The sequence below is a fragment of the Phacochoerus africanus genome, chromosome 4, assembly GCF_016906955.1.
Source record: "Phacochoerus africanus isolate WHEZ1 chromosome 4, ROS_Pafr_v1, whole genome shotgun sequence".
Classification (NCBI taxonomy): Eukaryota; Metazoa; Chordata; class Mammalia; order Artiodactyla; family Suidae; genus Phacochoerus; species Phacochoerus africanus.
Genome location: NC_062547.1, coordinates 48,627,213 through 48,646,160, shown reverse-complemented (window position 1 = coordinate 48,646,160; position 18,948 = coordinate 48,627,213). Strand labels below are relative to the sequence as shown.

Below are 18,948 nucleotides of genomic sequence, written 5' to 3'. Positions count from 1 at the left end.
GTCTATGTGCCATGGGAGACATTAGCAGTTGTGAGCTGGGCATGACATGGTCTGACTTTAGGAGGACCACTGTGGTTGCTCTTGGGGGGATGGACTGTAAAGGGTCAAGGGTAAAAGCAGGAGACCAGCTAGGATCCCTGGTATCAGGGCAGGACGACAGTGCCTTGGACCAGAGCAGCAGCCTGGAGGAGGTGAAACTGAATGGGGGACAGAATCTTTTCTGCAAGTAGAATCAACAGGACTTATTGATGGATTGGTTGTGAGGGTAAGAGGAAAGGAATCCAGGTTGATTGCAGATGTTTGTCCAAGGAGGTGGAAGAGCTGGAAGTGGATATGCATTCATCGAGATGGCAATGACTGGGAGAGGAGCAGGGAGTGAGGGACCACAAGTTTGGTTGTCGGTCTGGTTCGACATCTGAGATGCCTTTTAGAGCAGCTGGGAATGTCAGTAGGTAGTTGGTTATCTGAGTCCCAGTGTTTCAGGGCTGGGGATAATTTGAGCATCATCCACATGTAGATGGTATTTAAAGTCATGGAAAGAGGATGTGAAATAAAGATCCAGAAGGGAAGCGGACTGAGATTGAGCCCCAGGCACTGCTTTGTATAGAAGTCAGGAAGAAGGAAGGAACCAGCGGGGGTGCCTAAGCATCTGTTGTCAGGGGAGGAGATTCCAGAGAGTGAGTCTGTTCCAAATGCTGCCATGCTGGTTTCTCCACTTCTAGCTCCTTTCTCTCTTCTTACCATCTTTTTTTTTTTTTCTTATCTTTTTTATTGCTCTGGAACCAGTTGTCTTAAACTAGCACTTTCATTCTACTCCAAACCCATCATAGCCCAAGGGGGGAAACCACGCAAACGCTCTGGTCTAACACCCCAAACCCTCCACGATCTGGCTCCCTCTCCATCTCCTGCTTGTTTTCCCTTTCCGTTCTCACAGCACCACACTCACTTCATCTCAGCCCACCATCCCCCCTGCTCCCTCCGAACTGCCTCCCTCTTTCTCAGCCTGACATTTCCATCTCTCTGAACCCTTGGCCTCAGTTCTCCACTCACGGGCCATCTCCAGGAGGGACCCTTTCTTGACCAAATCTGTCCCTTCCACAAATGTCTCCAGTAGTGACAGGTGCTCCCAAGCCATCTAGCCTTCTCATTTTCTGTTTCCCTTTCCCTCTCATGCCCAACCAGTCAGCCTCCTGAGCTTTGAGCCTTCTCTTGCATCCTCTGCCATCCCACAGAGTAGTCTCAGGGGGCTTACATATCGTAGTTGAAGAGGAAACATGCTAATACTGTACCACACATGGCCCAAGGAATCCTGGAAGAATTAATATAGGCTCGAGATTTCAAGTACAAACGCTGAGATCTGAGATTAGTTCTCACCCTACTCCTGTGCTCACGGTCCCGTCGGTTAACCTTCCCAAACTCCAGGGTTCTCATCTGCCAAAGGGTTATGGTCGGAGAGAAACGAGGTGCACATCTTGCAAAGTGCTCAGCAGAGTTCTTGCACAAGAGAGGTGGACAGTAGGTGGGAACTCTGATTTTTATTGCTATTACGAATACTATCCTTACTGTGGTTCTTACCAGTATGGAGTGGACAGGCACCTGCAGAGGTGGGATGGAATTGGCGCTGTTGATGACACACTTTGACATCTAAAACCCCTGGAAGTCATGGGCACGCCAGCTGCCGATCTCTTCTGCTGGCGGGGGGCTGGGGGTGCCTTGTACATGCCTGGACTTTGGGGAACTGAAGGGAACGACCTTAGTTAGATGGGGGGAGACGCAAGCGTTCTAAATCGCATCCCCAGGCAGGAAGCACGGCCTTGATAGATCGTATTTGCAAGTCCCAAACCAGGGGTCCAACATGAGTGTACTTAAAAGGCCAAGGGTCGGGATGGTTGTAATGAACTTGTCCCCGAAAATCCAGACTCTGTGGTCACTGGTTGCAGTTGTTCACACACAAGCGTTAGAGCACCAGCCAGGCTGGAAGGGAGGGACAGAGAGGCATGGCATGTTTCTCAGAGAAATTCGTATTATTTTTTTGAAAGCAGACAGGGAGAACAGGATATCTTTCTCCATTTCCTTTCTGTAAGTTTCTGAGGGGAGTAAGTGGCAGTAACTGTTCCTCAGGAATGACTGGGTGTAACCGAAATACAGGAGAGTCAGACCAGGGCAAGGGCAGAGCCAAGTCAAATCAGGTGGGGGTTTGCTCCTGACTGACAGGGGCCCTTGAAATCACTGTAAAGAGCCTGGCCTGGCCATGCCCACAACAGGCCACGCCCACCCCCCATCCAGAGCCATCCACCCTCCATCCTGTGCATCCCCCATGAACTCCCCTTGCTTAGCACTGTGGGGCTGTGAGGCTAGGGGCAGGACCCACAGACTAGCGTGTGGGAGCCGCCTGTGATTGGTTAACTCTCTATCCTGCCATTCTGAACCAGCTGTTTTCACTGGAGGTGACCCAGTAACCCTGCCTTGGTTCCGTAAACCGACCCATCCTAAGAGCTGGTGAGGCCGGGAAGCCACACCAGGAAGCTAGGTGGCACGTCCCTGGAATCAGAGCACTGTCCGGGGAGGTGGCCTGCAGGTCGGCCTGCAGGGAAGGCTGCTGCTACCAGGGAGACGGCATCACACATGACCTCATATCACTAACTGGCTGCCAGGTCTCCAGAGGCACCCGAGAGGTTGTCACAGTCCAGGCCCCAACCCCCTGCTGCCCCGGAATGGCTTGCATGGGCTCTAGCTCCATCTGGCCTGTAAATTTCTGCCCCAGGGACGCACATGAAGCTCAGCCTAGACACAGGCTCAGGCCTTCTGTGCGCTCAGCCTGAACCCAGCTCTGTTCAGGAGGCCAAGGTGTGCTGGGTGCAGGGAAGGAGTGAAAACTGGCCTCACTTCCTCCTGACGACACCCCCAGCAGTCCACCCTCACTGGCCATCTAGCCGCTCAGGAGCCCCACCGTCTAGATTCATGCCCAGACTTGACCACTTCCTCATGAGGTGACCTACCATGGAGCAATTTCTTGCCCTCTTTTGCCTCTATTTCTTAGCTCAAAAAAAATGATAATAATAGTTTTACCTGGAGCAAGTTGCTTAACCTTTTGCTGCCTCAAGGTCCTCATTTACGAAGTGGAGATGGTGATAATAGTTACCTCACAGGGCAGTCAGAAGGATGGAGTATATGAAATGATGAGGACAGTGCCTTGCAAGGTGAAAGGGCTGTGTGTGATACAGGTTCGCTCCCCCCTCCTTTTCTTTTTTGGTCTTTTTGCCTTTTTAGGGCCGCACCTGCAGCATATGGAGGTTCCGAGGCTAGGGGTTCAGTCGGAGCTACAGCTGCCAACCTACACCACAGCCACAGCAACACGGGATCCAGCCGCATCTGCGACCTACACTGTAGCTCACGGAGCCGCTGGCTCCTTAACCCCCTGAGTGAGGCCAGGGATCGAACCCACGTCCTCATGGATGTTAGGTTCGTTCACCGCTGAGCCATGACGGGACTTCCCAGTTCAGCTCCTTGTAATCATCCTTTGCAATGAGGTGCAGCACCCAGCTGAGCAAGCTCATGAACTGCAGACCCCAGTCCGCCTGCTGCCGCCACGTGTTGGCTTTCTGCACCCCGCTTCACTGGGCTGTCCGCACACGGGAAATTGGAGGTGGAATTCAGAAGCGGAAATCAAGTCTCCAGACTGCTAACCCCTGGCTCAGCCCCTGGTCCCCTTGGCGGCTTCCTCCAGGGACTGATCCCTTTAGCATTCTTGGCACAGTCCCAGCATACCTACCCGCTTGTGGTTTGGAAGATGCCCTGTGTCACCAAGAGGTGGGCAGTCTTATGGGGCTCCCCTGGGAGGGCACAGGAGACCTGTGTGAGCTGGGGCTGCATCCCATCCCTCATCCCTTCTTCCCACCCTTTGATAAATAAAGAGCTGGCTTTTCCATGTGGTGTTTGTCTCTGTCCACAAATGTGGAGGCCTGAGCCCAGCCAAGCTTATCTATACAATGGACTTCCTGCTGGTGTTGGATCTGCCCTGCTTCCCACTGCATAATAAATTCATGTTGCCTGAGCACACAGATCTGCTGACATCTGTGATCCTGGTGGCCTTGACAGACCCCAGCTCCCCCAGCCTGGGTGGGAAATGCAGACATAAACCCTGGCTGACATGAACTCTACATCCTGGTTACGGCCCGGCCTGCTGGCCAGAGCTGGGTGGGCTCTGAGGGGGTGGCAAGTTCCTCCATCCATCACTGTTCATCGAGGCAAGCTGTGTGCCAGGCCTGATCCTGGACAGCTTTTGAGGAGCACTTAGGCTGGTCTGGGAATCAGATGCATGTAATCATAACACAGGGAGCTTAGTTCTAGGGTAGCACTAAGGACAGGGCTCATGGGAGGAATGTACAATCTAATTTGGGGCTCAGCCTTAGGCCTGAGTTGTTTTTTTTGTTTTTCTTTTTTTTCTTTTTAGGGCCACACCCATGGCATATGGAGGTTCCCAGGCTAGGGGTAGAATCGGAGCTAGAGCTGCCAGCCTACACCACAGTCACAGAACCACAGGATCTGAACTGTGTCTGCAACCTACCCCCCAGCTCAGGGCAATGCCAGATCCCTGAGCGAGGCCAGGGATCAAACCCACAACCCCATGGTTCCTAGTCGGATTCATTTCCACTGTGCCACAATGGGAACTCCAGGCCTGAGTTTTAACGAAAAGTTTTCTTGCCTTGGCACCAAGTCCTCAGCTGTGAAGCCCAGATGGATCTGGGAAAGGTGGAGAGTTCCTTTGGGTCAAATTTTCACAATACTTCGCCTCTGTGGTCTATTTGCACTGTGCCCCACATCCAGAGCTTCGATGGAGGGCAGGCCAGTGGGAGCCCTCTTCTTGCTTCCTCCTCTGCCCAGGCGTGTAGCAGCCCCAGTTTTCGGCTTCTTGTGAGAACTCTGAGCTCCCATGTTAATTATGACAAGCGTGTTCCTAGAGGAATTGGCCTGGCCCTGGCCAACAAGCCTTCTCTCCTGTCTTGGTAACATCTGTACCGAATTTTCTCCCTTTATATAATTAGGCTTGTTGGTGTTTGCTTTGACTTTTGATTACAGTATGACTGGCGTCTCTGGAAATCTCAGGACCCAAGTATGAGCTGGGGCTCGGGATGATGGGAAAACTAACCTTTCATTGTTGGGATTTCAGGTTTAGGTGGGAGGGTACATCAGCTACTGTTTGCACAAGAGATACAGCAGCCTCCCAACTGCTGGGAACAGGATCCTCTGCCTTGGCCTGGGAGCCGTGCTAGGTCAAGCCTGGTGGATGGAAGGATACAGGAGGGCTCCCCTCCATCACTTCCTGGCCCTCTTCACCCCACATCCTCCCACTCAGCTCTGTCCCTGGCCCTGGAGTGACAGACCTCAGCAAACAGGAAAAGATATGCTAATCACAAAGAAATGCAGTGAATCCAGACTTAACCCCAAAGCCAACCTCAGAGTGTCAGGGTTTGGAGTCTTGTTTTGAAATGCCCGTCATGGTCTGGCTATGTCCCAGCCAAGCCGAGCCGAGTCAGAGGAACTGTTTGGGGTGTGAGATAAGAGGGGGAGCTGGGCTTGCGAGAGCTGGTTCTCTGCAGGCAGCTCCAACCAGAAAGGAAACAAAAGGATTTGCAAGCCCATTCCCCATCTCTGGAGTGAGCTGTATCTCAGTGGTGACTTCATTTCCCCTACTGGGTTTGCACAAACGCCTTGAAAGTTTCCATCGAGTAAGCCACACTGATTGTGGTGTGGGAGCTTCTGATATGCTTGTTTGCAGTTCCCCCCTGGGAGTCTGGAGGCCCCAAATGAGTGATAACTGAGTGATGGAATATTTGCTAGGGGAAGGGGAATGCATTTTTTTAAGATAAGTTTTGATCCCGAGCAGAAGGGCTGTTTCCAGATGCCTATGCAATGCTGAGCAGTGAGGTGTGGGTGCAGATGCCTTGCTGGGGCATCCTCAGTTAGCTAGACCCCCCTAGTTGAACTCTTGCCTCTTGAAGGTGCTGCAGGGACTGCCTGTCTGTGTAGGAGTGTTTCTGATTCTCTCAGCCTGATGTCCAACCATCTTTCCATCTTTCCTGTTTTCATTGGATTGGTGCTGCTCGTAAGATTTTGTTTGAATGGAAGGGCTTTTGCCCAGTATAACTAGTTGGATAGATGACTATGTGTCTTCCCTTCATTCCTAAATGGCTATAGCTTCCTTGGTGAAAGAGCTTTGTGTTTATCCAGTGTTGCAGTGTCCACTGAGACCTAGCAGAGGGCTTGAACAGAATCCTGTTTTGTCACCTCTGCCCACTGTGGCCCTGGTATCTACAGGACCAAGGCCATCCTCCTTCACCTGGCATTTCAGACCACTCAGCATCTAGTTCTAGACTAATCTTTATATTTTTTCTCTCCTTTGGCTCCCTTCCCTGAAAATATCCTCCTCTCCATCCACTCTGAGCTTCTTTCTCTTTGAATGGGTGATCCCTCTGCTGAAATGTTCTTTCTTTTTATTCCTGGCAAACTTCAAGCAGAGTAGCATGGTGGGTTCTGGAGTAAGACCACCTGGGTTTGAATCCTGGTTCTCTTCCTATGTTTTTTGTTTGTTTGTTTGTTTGTTTTGCTTTTTAGGGCCACACTGGTGGCGTATGGAAGTTTCCAAGCTAGGGGTCCAATTAGAGCTACAGCTGCCAGCCTACACTACAGCCACAGCAACTCGAGATCCGAGCTGCATCTGCGACCTACACCACAACTCACAGCAACACCAGATCCTGAACCCACTGGGTGAGGCCAGGGATCGAACCGGCATCCTCATGGATCCTAGTCGGGTTCATTACCCGCTGAGCCACGACAGGAACTCTGGTTCTCTTCCTTTTGACCTATGAAACGAAACCATGGGCTTATTACTTAGCTGCTTTGTGCCTCAGTTTTTCCATTTGTGAGTTGGAGATAATAATAATTCCTTCCTCTGATCTTTTGTGAACATTAAGAGCTGAAGCACATAAAGCACTTAAACCAGTGTCTGGCACATCATAAGTACACAACAAATGTAAGCTGTTGTGAAGATGACAGTGGTGGTGCTGGTCGTGGTGGTAATGATGATAATTACTAAAGACCTTCTCTGTGATGTCTTTTCCAGCCTAGCAGGTAGGATTAGCTTTTTCTCTGCTGGGCTCTAAATAGAACTAACCACATAGGGTTCTAGTTATTTATTCCACGAGCCTGAATTTATCTCTAGCCTCCATTTCTAGAAGACAGGAACTAAGTCTCAGCGATGAGAATAATGACATCTGCATGAATGTGTGCCAAACTGGGACCATGCGCTTTTTCTCTCACACAATTATTTTATTGAAATATAACTCACATGCCATACCATTTATCCTTTTCAAGTATACAATTCGATGGTTTCCCTATATTCACAAAGTTGGGCAACACCATCACTAATTCTAGAACATTTTATCCCCTTGTGGTTGCCAAGGGGGAGAGAGAGGGAGTGGGATAGATTGGGAGCTCGGGGTTAATAGACACAGACTCTTGCCTTTGGAATGGATTAGCAATGAGATCCTGCTGTGTAGCACTGGGAACTATGTCTGGTCACTTATGATGGAGCATGATAACAGGAGAAAAAAGAATGTATACATGTATGTGTGACTGGGTCATCATGCTGTACAGTAGAAAAAAAATAATGTATTGGGGAAATAAAAAAAAAAAAAGAAACCCCATACCTATTAACAATCACTGTCCAATCCTCTTGCCCCATGCCTTGCAACAATATATTTGCTTTCTGCCTCTTTGGATTTGCCTATTCTGGACATTTCATGTAAATGGAATTAGCAATATGTGTCCTTTTGTATCGAGTTTCATTTGCTTAGCTTAATATTCTTGAGGTTCATTCATATATCAGCCCTTCCTTCCTTTTTATAGCTGAATACTATTCCATTGTATGAATATGGCACATTTTGTTTATCAACAATGGACATTTGAGTTATTTCTATATTTGGCTATTATGAATAATGCTTCAATGAATATTAGTATACACACTTCTGTGTGGAAATGTTTTTTTTTTTTTGTTTTTTGGGGTTTTTTTGGTCTTTTTAGGGCTGTACTTGCAGCACATGGACGTTCCTAGGCTAGGGGTCTAATCGGAGCTGTAGCCACTGGCCTACGCCACAGCCACAGCAACGCAGGATCCAAGCCACGTCTGTGACCTACACCGCAGCTCACGGCAACGCCGGATCCTTAACCCACTGGGCAAGGCCAGGGATCCAACCTGCAACCTCATGGTTCCTAGTCAGATTCATTAACCACTGCGCCACAACGGGAACTCCTAATTTCTTCACATCTTTATCAACACTTGTTTTTGTCTATGCTTTGTTTTTTGTTTCTTTGTTTGTCTTTTTAGAGCCACAGGTGAGGCATGTGGAAGTTCCCAGGCTAGGGGCTGAATCGGACTTCCAACTGCCAGCCTACACCACAACCACAGCAATACCAGATCTGAGCCTCGTCTGCAACCTACACCACAGCTCATGCAATGCTGGATCCTTAACCCACTGGGGGAGGCCAGGGATTGAACTCATGTCCTCACAGGTACCACAAGGTTTCGTTGCACCACAAGGGCAACTTTTTGTCTTTTTGATGATAGCCATCCTAGCAGGTAGGAAGTGGTATCTCACTGTGACTCTAATTTGCATTTCCTTGATGGCTAATGCTATTGAGCATCTTTTCATGTGCTTACTGGCCTTTTGTATGTCCCTGAAGAAACATCTATTCATGTCACCTGCCCCTTCTTTAATTGGGTTATTTGTCTTTTTATTGTGGAGTTGTAAAATTCTTTACATATTTAGGATACTAGTTTCTTATCAAATATATGATTTGGCAAATATTTTCTCCTGTCTGTGGGTTGTCTTTTCTCTTTCTGGATAGTGGCCTTTGAAACATAAAAGTCTTTAATTTTGATAAAGTCTAATTTATCTCTTTCTTCTGTTGCTTGTACTTTTAGTGTCATAGCTAAGAAATCATTGCCTAATCCAAGAACATAAAAATGCACCAAGAACTTTTTAAAAGCAATCTTATTTCAATAACCCTGTGAAGAAAGAGTAGTAGACCCATTTCACAGATGAGGAAACTAAGAGGTTATGTGCCAAAGTTGGGATTTAAGCCCAGTTCAGTCTGACTCTGAACTTTCACACGTATCTTAACTGTGCCTCCCCCAAGTCCTTTCACCTTTACATCCCTCACAGGGTTTGGTACCGTGCCTCGTGCACAGTAGGCCCACAGGTAAGGTACATGGTATAGGTGAATGGTGGGCCCTAACAGGTGTTTGGTTTGCACATACTGGTTGATTTGAGTGGATGGGAGTTTGCTCCTCGGTGGCTCTGTGGACTAGGGGTTTGTGTCTTCAAGGCTAGAGGACACTGAATGTCTTCCTCCTCTCTCACCTCCACAGTGTCTCATCATCGGGGGAGGACCATGTGGTTTGCGCACTGCCATTGAACTTGCCTACCTAGGGGCCAAAGTGGTCGTGGTGGAGAAGAGGGACACCTTCTCCCGGAACAACGTGCTGCACCTCTGGCCTTTCACCATCCATGACCTGCGAGGCCTCGGAGCCAAGAAGTTCTACGGGAAGTTCTGTGCCGGCTCCATCGACCACATCAGTGAGTGGAGCCCGTGGTGGCACCCGCCTGGGGAGGCGACTGACCCTGGGTGGGGCACAGTCCTCCACATCATGGAGTCCCCAGGATAGTTCATCTTGCAAGGATAGTTCATCTGGGGGCTCCACACACCCACCTGGCAGACCTTTAGTGAAGGGCCTGCTGCATGCCTTGTGCCAGGCCCTGTGTTTTGTCCCACTTGGCTGGAAGTGCCATGAGGCCAGGGACCATGGCATGTCTTCTTCACCAGAGTATCACCGGGACATGAAAGAGTGCTTGACACATAGGAGATGCTCAACAGACTCCTGTTGAAGGAGAGAGAGAGAGAAAGAAGAAAGAAAGATGGAAAACAGAGGTAGACTTAAGAGAGTCTGCACTCTCAGAGAACTCAGGTTTTGCCAATTGCTAGAGGAGCTCAGAAGAAGGAGCCACATAAAACAATTCAGTGAGCTAGGTTGTTGAGGGCCTCTTGGTTAGAGTTTGGACCCTGTGTTGCCCATTCTCGGGAGCCATGGAGGGTTCCAGAACAGAGGAATGACACAATTGACAGATCCTGTATTGAGTTTCCTTGAGCTTTAAAAAGAATGAGAGTTCCTGCTGTGGTGCAGCGGGTTAAGAATCTGACTGCAGAAGGGAGTTCCCATCGTGGTGCAGTGGAAACGAATCTGACTAGGAACCATGGGGTTATGGGTTGGATCCCTGGCCTTGCTCAGTGGGTTAAGGATCTGGCGTTGCTGTGGCTGTGGTGTAGGTCGCAGACAACCTCAGATCCTTCGTTGCTGTGGCTGTGGTGTAGGCCAGCAGCTGTAGCTCTGATTCGACCCCTAGCCTGGGAACCTCCATATGCCGTGGGTGTGGCCCGCCAAAAAAAAGACAAAAAAATATAAATAAATAAAAATAAGAATATGACTGCAGTGGCTTGCAGTCACTGTGGAGGCATGGGTTTCATCTCTGCCTAGTGCAGTGCATTAAAGGATCTGTCTGGTTTTGCTGCAACTGCAGCATAGGTTGTAGCTGGGGCTCAATCCCTGGCTTGGGTATGTCCATATGCTGCAGGTGTGGCCATTAAAAGAAATTAAAAAATCAAAAATTAAATTTTAAAAAATAAGTAGAGAGAGAGGCCACTGTGACAGGGATTCATCCAGAAAAGGAGGGTACTTGGGAAGGTGGATTTTAGGTCCCACGGCCATCCTGGAATGCTTAGGTAACCAGGTGACTATCAAGGCCTCCTGCTCTGATGTTAATTAGGCATGGGTCTCTCTTGTTTTGCTTTTTAGGGCTGCACCCACAGCATATGGAGGTTCCCAGGCTAGGGGTCAAATAGGAGTTACAGCTCCCAGCCTATGCCATAGCCACAGCAACATGGGACCCAGCAACATCTGTGACCTGCACCGCAGCTCACAGCAACACCAGTTCCTTACCCCACTGATCAAGGCCAGGAATCTAACCTGCAACCTCATGGTTCCTAGTCAGATTTGTTTCCACTGCACCACGATGGGACCTCCAAGGCTTGGGTCTCTTAGATGGCCTTGAGGCAAGGTCTCTGCCGATGGCTTTGGGAGAACAGCCTCCCTCCTCATGCTTTCCAGGGAAGGGGACTTTAGCTATTTCATATACAGCAGTAGTGACCTATGAAAGGCCAGGAAGTTAGTTTTGTGGGGAGAGTTCAAGGGTTTGAATACGTTCTGGGTGTAAAATCTATCTTGTACATGTTCTGTGTGACTTAGATCAAATTCCTTACTTTCCTCCAGCCCCCGTTTTGTCTCCCCTAACTAAGATTGATGCCTGCCTACCCGGAGGGCTGAGTGGGTTAAATGAGGTCAAGTGTGAAATGTGCTTATCACTATGCCTGGCATGTCGTAGGTGCTCAGGTCTGCCTTGCATCCAGTGGGGTCCACTGAGCAAGGAGCAGCCAGGGATCCCAAACCAGAACTTAGAGCTGCCCTCTCACCCAGTGGGTGGAAGGAGAACCCTAAGAGCTATGCTCTCATGAGGACAAGACCTGATAGGAAAAGGGTGTGGGGTTGGGGCAGGAACAACTGGAGAAAATGATCTGCCACACGGGGTGTAATTGAGTCAGACACAGGAGAACTTAGCAGCAGTGGCCCAGTCTAGGAAGAGGAAATTCCAGGAGTCCATTGGAAAGAAATTTAGATTTGCCCAGAAAGCTGCAGTGTCAGCTTTCTGGATAGTCCTTACCACCCTCACAAGAATATATGTCAGTTGCCAATTTAGAATGACAACCCTAAGCACCACTTTCCCATGGAGCCTTCCTGAGAAGCAGAGCTGGGCACTAGGAGCCCTTGGGAGGTCCCAGGGCTGTCAGGCTGCCTTGCTGCCCCACTGACAGGGCTATGTAACCCTTAGTCCTTGGAAATATCTCAGGGTGCAGAAACACTGGCAGGACTCTGGAACTGAGATTCAAACATTCAGAGTGATCGTCAAGGGCAGCTCCAAACCCTGTGAGAAAGGAGGCAGGGAGAATTTATTGAGTACCTGCTCTGTGCCCCAACCCGTTAGACTAGGAACCTTGAAACGATGAAGAGAGGCCAGGCCCGTTTCCAGGCAGGAGGTGGGTTGGATTCTGTAAGCCCCCCGGCTGACTGGCTTCCTTTCAGACCCACCGTGGTCTCCATCCCCCTCTGTGACCTGGTCCTCGGCAATGCTCAGCAGTGCTCCACTTGTCCTGTGTCAGCATGCTCTTCCAGCTCCCACCACGACTGTCCCAAGCCTCCACCACAGCCTCCTCCTTCTGAGCCGATGGCCTCACGCTGATGCTCTGGGAAAGCGAAGGCACTGGGGGCACTGGCCATCCCCTCCCCTCTCCTTCCTCCTACACCCACCTCTCCCCAAGGATCCAACCCGTTGACATCAGAGGCAGAGCTGGCTGCTTCCTCACCCACTCTGGCCCTCTTGGTTTCTTTCCCTCCTTTTCACCACCCCAACTATTAGTCTTTCTGCTCCTTACCTCACATGGACCCTCCATCCTCTGATATTGTCCACTTCTTTTCTTTACCTCAAAGTATTTCTCCCAGAAAGAGATGACATAGACCTTGCCTATTCTTTCCACTCATGCCTCCTTCCATTGTGGTCTGATTGCTCCCTAGCCACCGTGCTAAAGAGATTCTCTCCAGAAGCTTCCCAAACCCCAGTGCCTCGGCCTCCCGTAGTCTTCATATTCTTTTTTTTTTGTCTTTTTTTTGCCTTTTCTATGGCCGCTCCTGTGGCATATGGAGATTCCCAGGCTAGGGGTCCAATTGGAGCTGTTGCCACCAGCCTACGCCAGCCACAGCAACGTGGGATCCGAGCCGCGTCTGCAACCTCCACTACAGCTCACGGCAACGCCGGATCCTTAACCCACTAAGCAAGGCCAGAGATCGAACCTGCAACCTCATGGTTTCTAGTTGGATTCGTTAACCGCTGTGCCATGACGGGAACTCCAGTCTTCATATGCTCAATCTCTATGTGGGATCTGGTATTCTTGGGATCTTGACCTTCAGGACTGCAGCTCAAGCCCAGTTCTGCCACCCCTACCAACCACCAGGCCCTGCCCCATTCTGATTACCCATATTCCCCCTGCTAGAGGGTGTTTTCCACATCTCCTGGGCCCAGCATGGCACCTGGCACATGGCAGGTGTTCAGTAAAGGAACGAAGCCCACAAAATACAGAGGGACCCACAGAACATTTGAAACCGTGTGCTCTGCAGAAATGTATTTGGAGGCATCTCTTTTTGTGCTTAATGGCAGAAACAAAATAGAGAGACAAGGAGTCACTCATTGGGGGAATTTAGGAGAGTGGGTAGGAGGTGGAAAACCATGAAACCAGCTTTATGGGGAGAATTCCCTACCGTACACCTTACTCTGAATGGCTAGAGCTTAGGTAGAGTCCCCAAAGGAAGAGCTGTTTGATCTCTAACTTTACACATTGGCCCTTTAGTGTCTCTCTCTTTCTCCCTCTTTCCCTGCCTCCCTTTCTCTCTCCCTCTTTACTCCTATATCCATCTTCATCTCATCAAACCCACAGCTAACAGCTAGAGCAGTCTTGAATCAGGCAGATCTGTGTTCACATTCCAGTTTTGCTCTTATGTGAGCTTGAACAAGTCCCTTAGTCTCATTGAGCCTCCATTTTTCATCTCTAAGATGAGAATAATTATCCCAAAGGACCACTGTAAGGGTTAAATGAGAGAGCCCAGATTGCTTGGTGCATTAGTGTTCAATAATGATTGTTACTGGTACTGGCATACCTTGGAGAAATTGTGGGTTTGGTTCCAGATCACAATAATAAAGCAAGTGACATGAATTACCTACAGTGCATAAAAAAGTGATGTTTTTACTATACTGCAATCTAGTTAATGTATATGTGTAATAGAATTATGCCTCAAAAACAATATACGTGCCTTAATTTAAAAAGACTTTATTGTTAGACTTGTCCAACTATAACACAGAGACAGAAAATGGACAAATGTTATTGGAATATTGTACTGGTGGACTTGCTTGACACAGGGTTGCCACGGATCTTCAATTTGTAAAAAAACATAATATCTGAGAAGTGCAGTAAAGCCAAGTGCAATAACATGAGCCACGTCTGTGCATTGCTATGCCCAGAGATCACTGAGCAGTGCCTGTATAGTGATCTGTATGTAAGAGGCACTCAGACATTGACTGACGGTTCATCTCTTCCCCCTTCCTTTCTAACAGGTATTCGTCAGTTGCAGCTGATTCTGTTCAAGGTGGCCTTGCTATTGGGGGTGGAAATCCATGTGAATGTGGAGTTTGTGAAGGTTCTAGAGCCTCCTGAAGATCAGGAAAATCAAAGTACAGTATAATTTTTCTTTGGGTCCAAAACTCAGATATTGCAAAATGGAAATCACATTTGTAGCTCTCAGAGGTTGTTTCTATAAGAGTTATGTTTACTGGGAGCTGTTTGACATAATCCATCAAACGATAGTGTACCTTTCGGACCACTGCTGATACTTTAGGTTTGCTCTTTGCCCCAGGGGATTTATTAAGTCGTTAAACCTGGGTGTTCCCATTGTGGCTCAGCAGTTAACGAACCCTACTAGCATCCATGAGCACGTGAGTTTGATCCCTGACCTCGCTCAGTGGGTTAAGGATCTTGCATGGCCGTGAGCTGTGATGTAGGTCGCCAACAGGGCTCGGATCCCATGTTGCTGTGGCTGTGGCATAGGCTGGCAGCTGCGGCTCCACTATGACCCCTAGACTGGGAACTTCCCCATGCTGTGGGTGTAGCCCTAAAAAGATAAAAAAAAAAAAATTCACGAAACCTGTAATTTGGTAACCCCTGTCGCTAAGGAGGTGGTACTTTGACAAATGAAGTCTAAGTAGTAAGCAGAAAAGAAGACATAGACTTGGCTGTCTGATAAAGTTCATCTGCATGCTCTTCAAGCCATATGTGTACACACATGGGTATGTGAATATAGTTTTTGTACCCACAAAATATTTTGAAGTCCAGTAAAGTGAAGTTTTTAGAGCACACATGAAACAAATGTTTGAAATAGTATTTGGTAGGTACTCTTTTTAAGATTTATTGAAGAAGAATTTACAAACTGCAAAATTCACCTATTCTAGAGTTCCTGTCGTGGCGCAGTGGTTAACGAATCCTACCAGGAACCGTGAGGTGGCGGGTTCGGTCCCTACCCTTGCTCAGTGGGTTAACAATCCGGCGTTGTCGTGAGCTGTGGTGTAGGTTGCAGACATGGCTCGGATCCTGCATTGCTGTGGCTCTGGCGTAGGCTGGTGGCTACAGCTCTGATTCGACCCCTAGCCTGGGAACCTCCATATGCCGTGGGAGTGGCCCAAAGAAATAGCAAAAAGACAAAAAAAAAAATTCACCTATTCTAAGTACGTCTTTTTTCTTGTTCCTTTTAGTATATGTCTGTAAATTCTGACTTTTATATACACCATAGTCAGAGAGTTTGTCCATGATGCCTCTGCATTTTATTATCAAACTCTTCTGCTACTGGGCAGGGCTTTCAGTTTTTGGTGCAGCTCCATGTCAGAGACCTTGTCATTTCACATGCAGGTTACAACTCTGATCCCTCCTGTCCCCTGCCCAGAATATTGAGGATTTAGGTGAGATCTCTGTTGGCTTTTGTGGCAGGAGGCCATCTGTAATTTAACTTTGAGACCTGTGTGCTCTTTTTTTTTTTTTTTTGTCTTTTTGGGGCCGCATCCATGGCATATGGAGGTTCCCAGGCTAGGGGTCTAATCAGAGCTGTAGCTGCCGGCCTACACTACAGTCACAGCAATGCCAGATCTGAGCCACATCTGCGACCTACACCACAGCTCAGGGCAATGCCGGATCGTTAACCCACTGAGCAAGGCCAAGGATTGAACCCGCCAGCTCATGGTTCCTAGTCGGATTTGTTTCCACTGTGCCATGGTGGGAACCCCGAGACCTCTTAACCTTTCCTAGACCCCTAGTGGATGATAAATCCTAGTTAGGGGTAACCAGCAAGATTTCACCTGAAAATGTTTTCATAAAGACTGTGTATTGCCCCCGCAGAATATCTGGAGCATAATAAAATAGTCATTCAAACTGGTTTCATTACATCCTGCACATCCTTTCAGGTCTGTTTAGCAACCAGAGGGCACTGAGGAATGTGGTGGATCCAAAGAGAATGTGGGGGCATCTGCTGAGATAAATAAGGTATAATTGAAACAGGTTGGAGAATCACTGAGGATAGACTCCCGGCCTTTATAGAAATCAGTAAAGCCAGGCATGGAGTTGGCATTGCTGGTGTACCGTGTCCTGGACTGAACTGAAACTAAAGCCAGAAGGACTCCAGATTCAAGTGTGACTTGGGACAGCTGAGTTCTTTCCTCTGGGGTTTCTGGTGTCTATACCCGGTGGCGTTGCCATTCCTCACGACCGACACAGGGGACGTATGATCACTGTGTCCTCCCACCTCCCACTGCCAACACATCTCATTTTCCTGTCCTGGCAGAAATTGGCTGGCGAGCAGAGTTTCTCCCTGCAGACCACTCTCTATCGGAGTTCGAGTTTGATGTCATCATTGGTGCCGATGGCCGCAGGAACACCCTGGAAGGTGAAAACTCTTTTTTTTTGCCTTGGGGCTGAAGATGGGGCCAGGAGTAGGAGGGGGTACTTCAGAAAGTGGGTGGAGAAGTAGGATGAGATGGCAGGTCCCAAAGCTGGACGGGACCTTGATAGAAAGGCAGATCACTCTGCCATGCCTAAGGCCGAGTATTTAGAGAACAGCCATTTAATGCTTGCTGAACCTCTGTTTTCTCAACTCTAAATGTGGATGATAGAACTCCTCAGAACATTCTATAAGGGCTAGGAAAAGGACTCATATGTATAAATGCTTCATAAAGATACAGTGCTTTGGAAATTAAAAGAGACAAATCAGCATACATTTATTGAGCACCTGCCTGTGTGCAAGCCATGGTGCTAAGCACTTTTCATACCTACTTCTTCCAACTAAGCCATTTTTATACTATTAATAATATCCGTTTATTGTGAAATAGAAAATTCTAGAAGGAGGACCCCATCTCTTCTCACAACTTTTAAGCACAGTCACCCCTGGGCAGTAAGGTAAATTTTGCCCAGACTGTCAAGGTACACAACCATGCTTCTCTGAGTTTGAAATTTGCAAGCATACCCTGTTTGGCGGGACGAATCTACTCAGGTTGAGAGAGGATCCCCATAGCCAGGAAATGCCTTCAATCCCCTCCACCCCAGCCCCAAGGTTCATTGACACACAGGTTGTACTAATTGGCACCAAATGTACTCATTTGAGATTCCAAGTTGAGGACAAAGAGGGTCCCCCATGGCCCCATGGCCTCTCTTGGGCTGAGGACAAATCTGCTTTTCGAGCTTGACCTGCTCAAGGGCTCCGGGCTGCAAGTGTCTGCACCTTCTCTGAGATCATCGCCCCCTCCCTGAACTAGGGCTGTTTTCAGAGGACTCAAGATGCAGAATCCACCCGGCCAAGGCCCTTCCCACCTGCTATGCCCCTGGTGCTCCTCTCCTCCTATTTCACTTCTGCACCCACTCCCTGCCCCCCAGCAGTCAATAGCCAATATTGAACAAAGCTTTAAGCTGCCAGCATGGATGTGGTAAGAGTTCACGAGCCCATTCTGATGGTTTGTGAAAACTGTTCAGTCTGCAGATAAAAATCTTGGCTTGAAGATGGTTTGGCATTTTGTGAACATGAAAAAAAGGGCAGGGAGCAGGAGAATCACTAGAGCAACGTAGGATCAGGTACGCAGACCAGAGCAGGGTTCTCAATTGGCACTTTGGCCTTTGGGGCCAGATCATCCTTTGTCGTGGGGGCTGTCCTGTGCATTGTAGGATGCTGAGCAGCACCCCTGCCCCCACCCAGCAGCACTCTCAGTTGTGTCAACCTGAAAGGTCTCCACACATGGTCGAATGCCCCCTGGGGGGCAAAACCCTCCCCAGTCAAGAAATGCTAGAGACGAATGGCCTTTTGGACATTTTCCACAAAGGTCTCATGAAGAACTAAAATGAGGGCGTGTTGAATAGAAACTCAAGGGTTTTTAAGTCAAAGGGATTTTTGACAAAGACGCTTGGGAATTACCATGAGGCTAGAGTGAATGGTAAGCAAATGTGAGGGGGGACTCCCACGGTGCGGAAGACAAGGGTTTTGTCTGCTAGCAAGACACATGCCTTGAGTTAAGCAAAATGAAGGCAGTCCCTGTTTAGAGGGGATGTTCAGAACTACAGGAAAAGACAGATGCTCAAAAGAAAGGGGATTAGGAGGAGATGGTCCACTGAAATGGGACCACATGCTTGTGATCCTCTGTATAATCGCCCGTGATATTGTGATTTATAATAAGGCAAATATATTGGGCCCCTGTCCCCTTTCTGGCACCAAGTTCCCCAAACCCTTGGAATTTCCTGAGCAATGAGAGCAATCAGTGCCTCTTTTGTTAGGATATTTCATTTCACCTCTTGTCTGTAGTTCCTGACATCAATTCAGAGCCACCAGGTGAAATGGTTGTCTTGTTATTCATGACAAACTCCTTTCCCCTACAGCTGAGTCATGTTAATGAAGTGGCTTTTGTAAAGCCCCTGAGGATGGGAGGGGACTGGTCGCCAGGGAAGCCAAACAAGTGATTAGAAGGCTTGACCTTTCAGGGGTTCACAACCCGACTAGGAACCATGAGGTTGTGGGTTCGATTCCTGGCCTTGCTCAGTGGGTTCAGGATCCCGAGTGGCTGTGGCTATGGTGTAGGCCAGCAGCTACAGCTCCGATGCCCCTAGCCTGGGAACCTCTATACTGCCCTAAAAAGACACCACCCCCCC

General features: G+C 48.6%; 1 protein-coding gene across 3 annotated transcripts in view; it reads left to right on the top strand.

The window, feature by feature from the left end:
- MICAL2 (microtubule associated monooxygenase, calponin and LIM domain containing 2) overlaps positions 1-18,948 on the top strand; it is a 255,526-nt gene that overhangs the window by 92,978 nt on the left and 143,600 nt on the right. For all 3 annotated transcript variants that reach the window (XM_047776272.1, XM_047776271.1, XM_047776273.1), the window contains exons 4-6: positions 9,431-9,638; positions 14,334-14,450; positions 16,604-16,705. In XM_047776272.1, the coding sequence (XP_047632228.1) occupies positions 9,431-9,638; positions 14,334-14,450; positions 16,604-16,705 (427 nt within the window). The remainder of the gene's footprint in view (positions 1-9,430; positions 9,639-14,333; positions 14,451-16,603; positions 16,706-18,948) is intronic.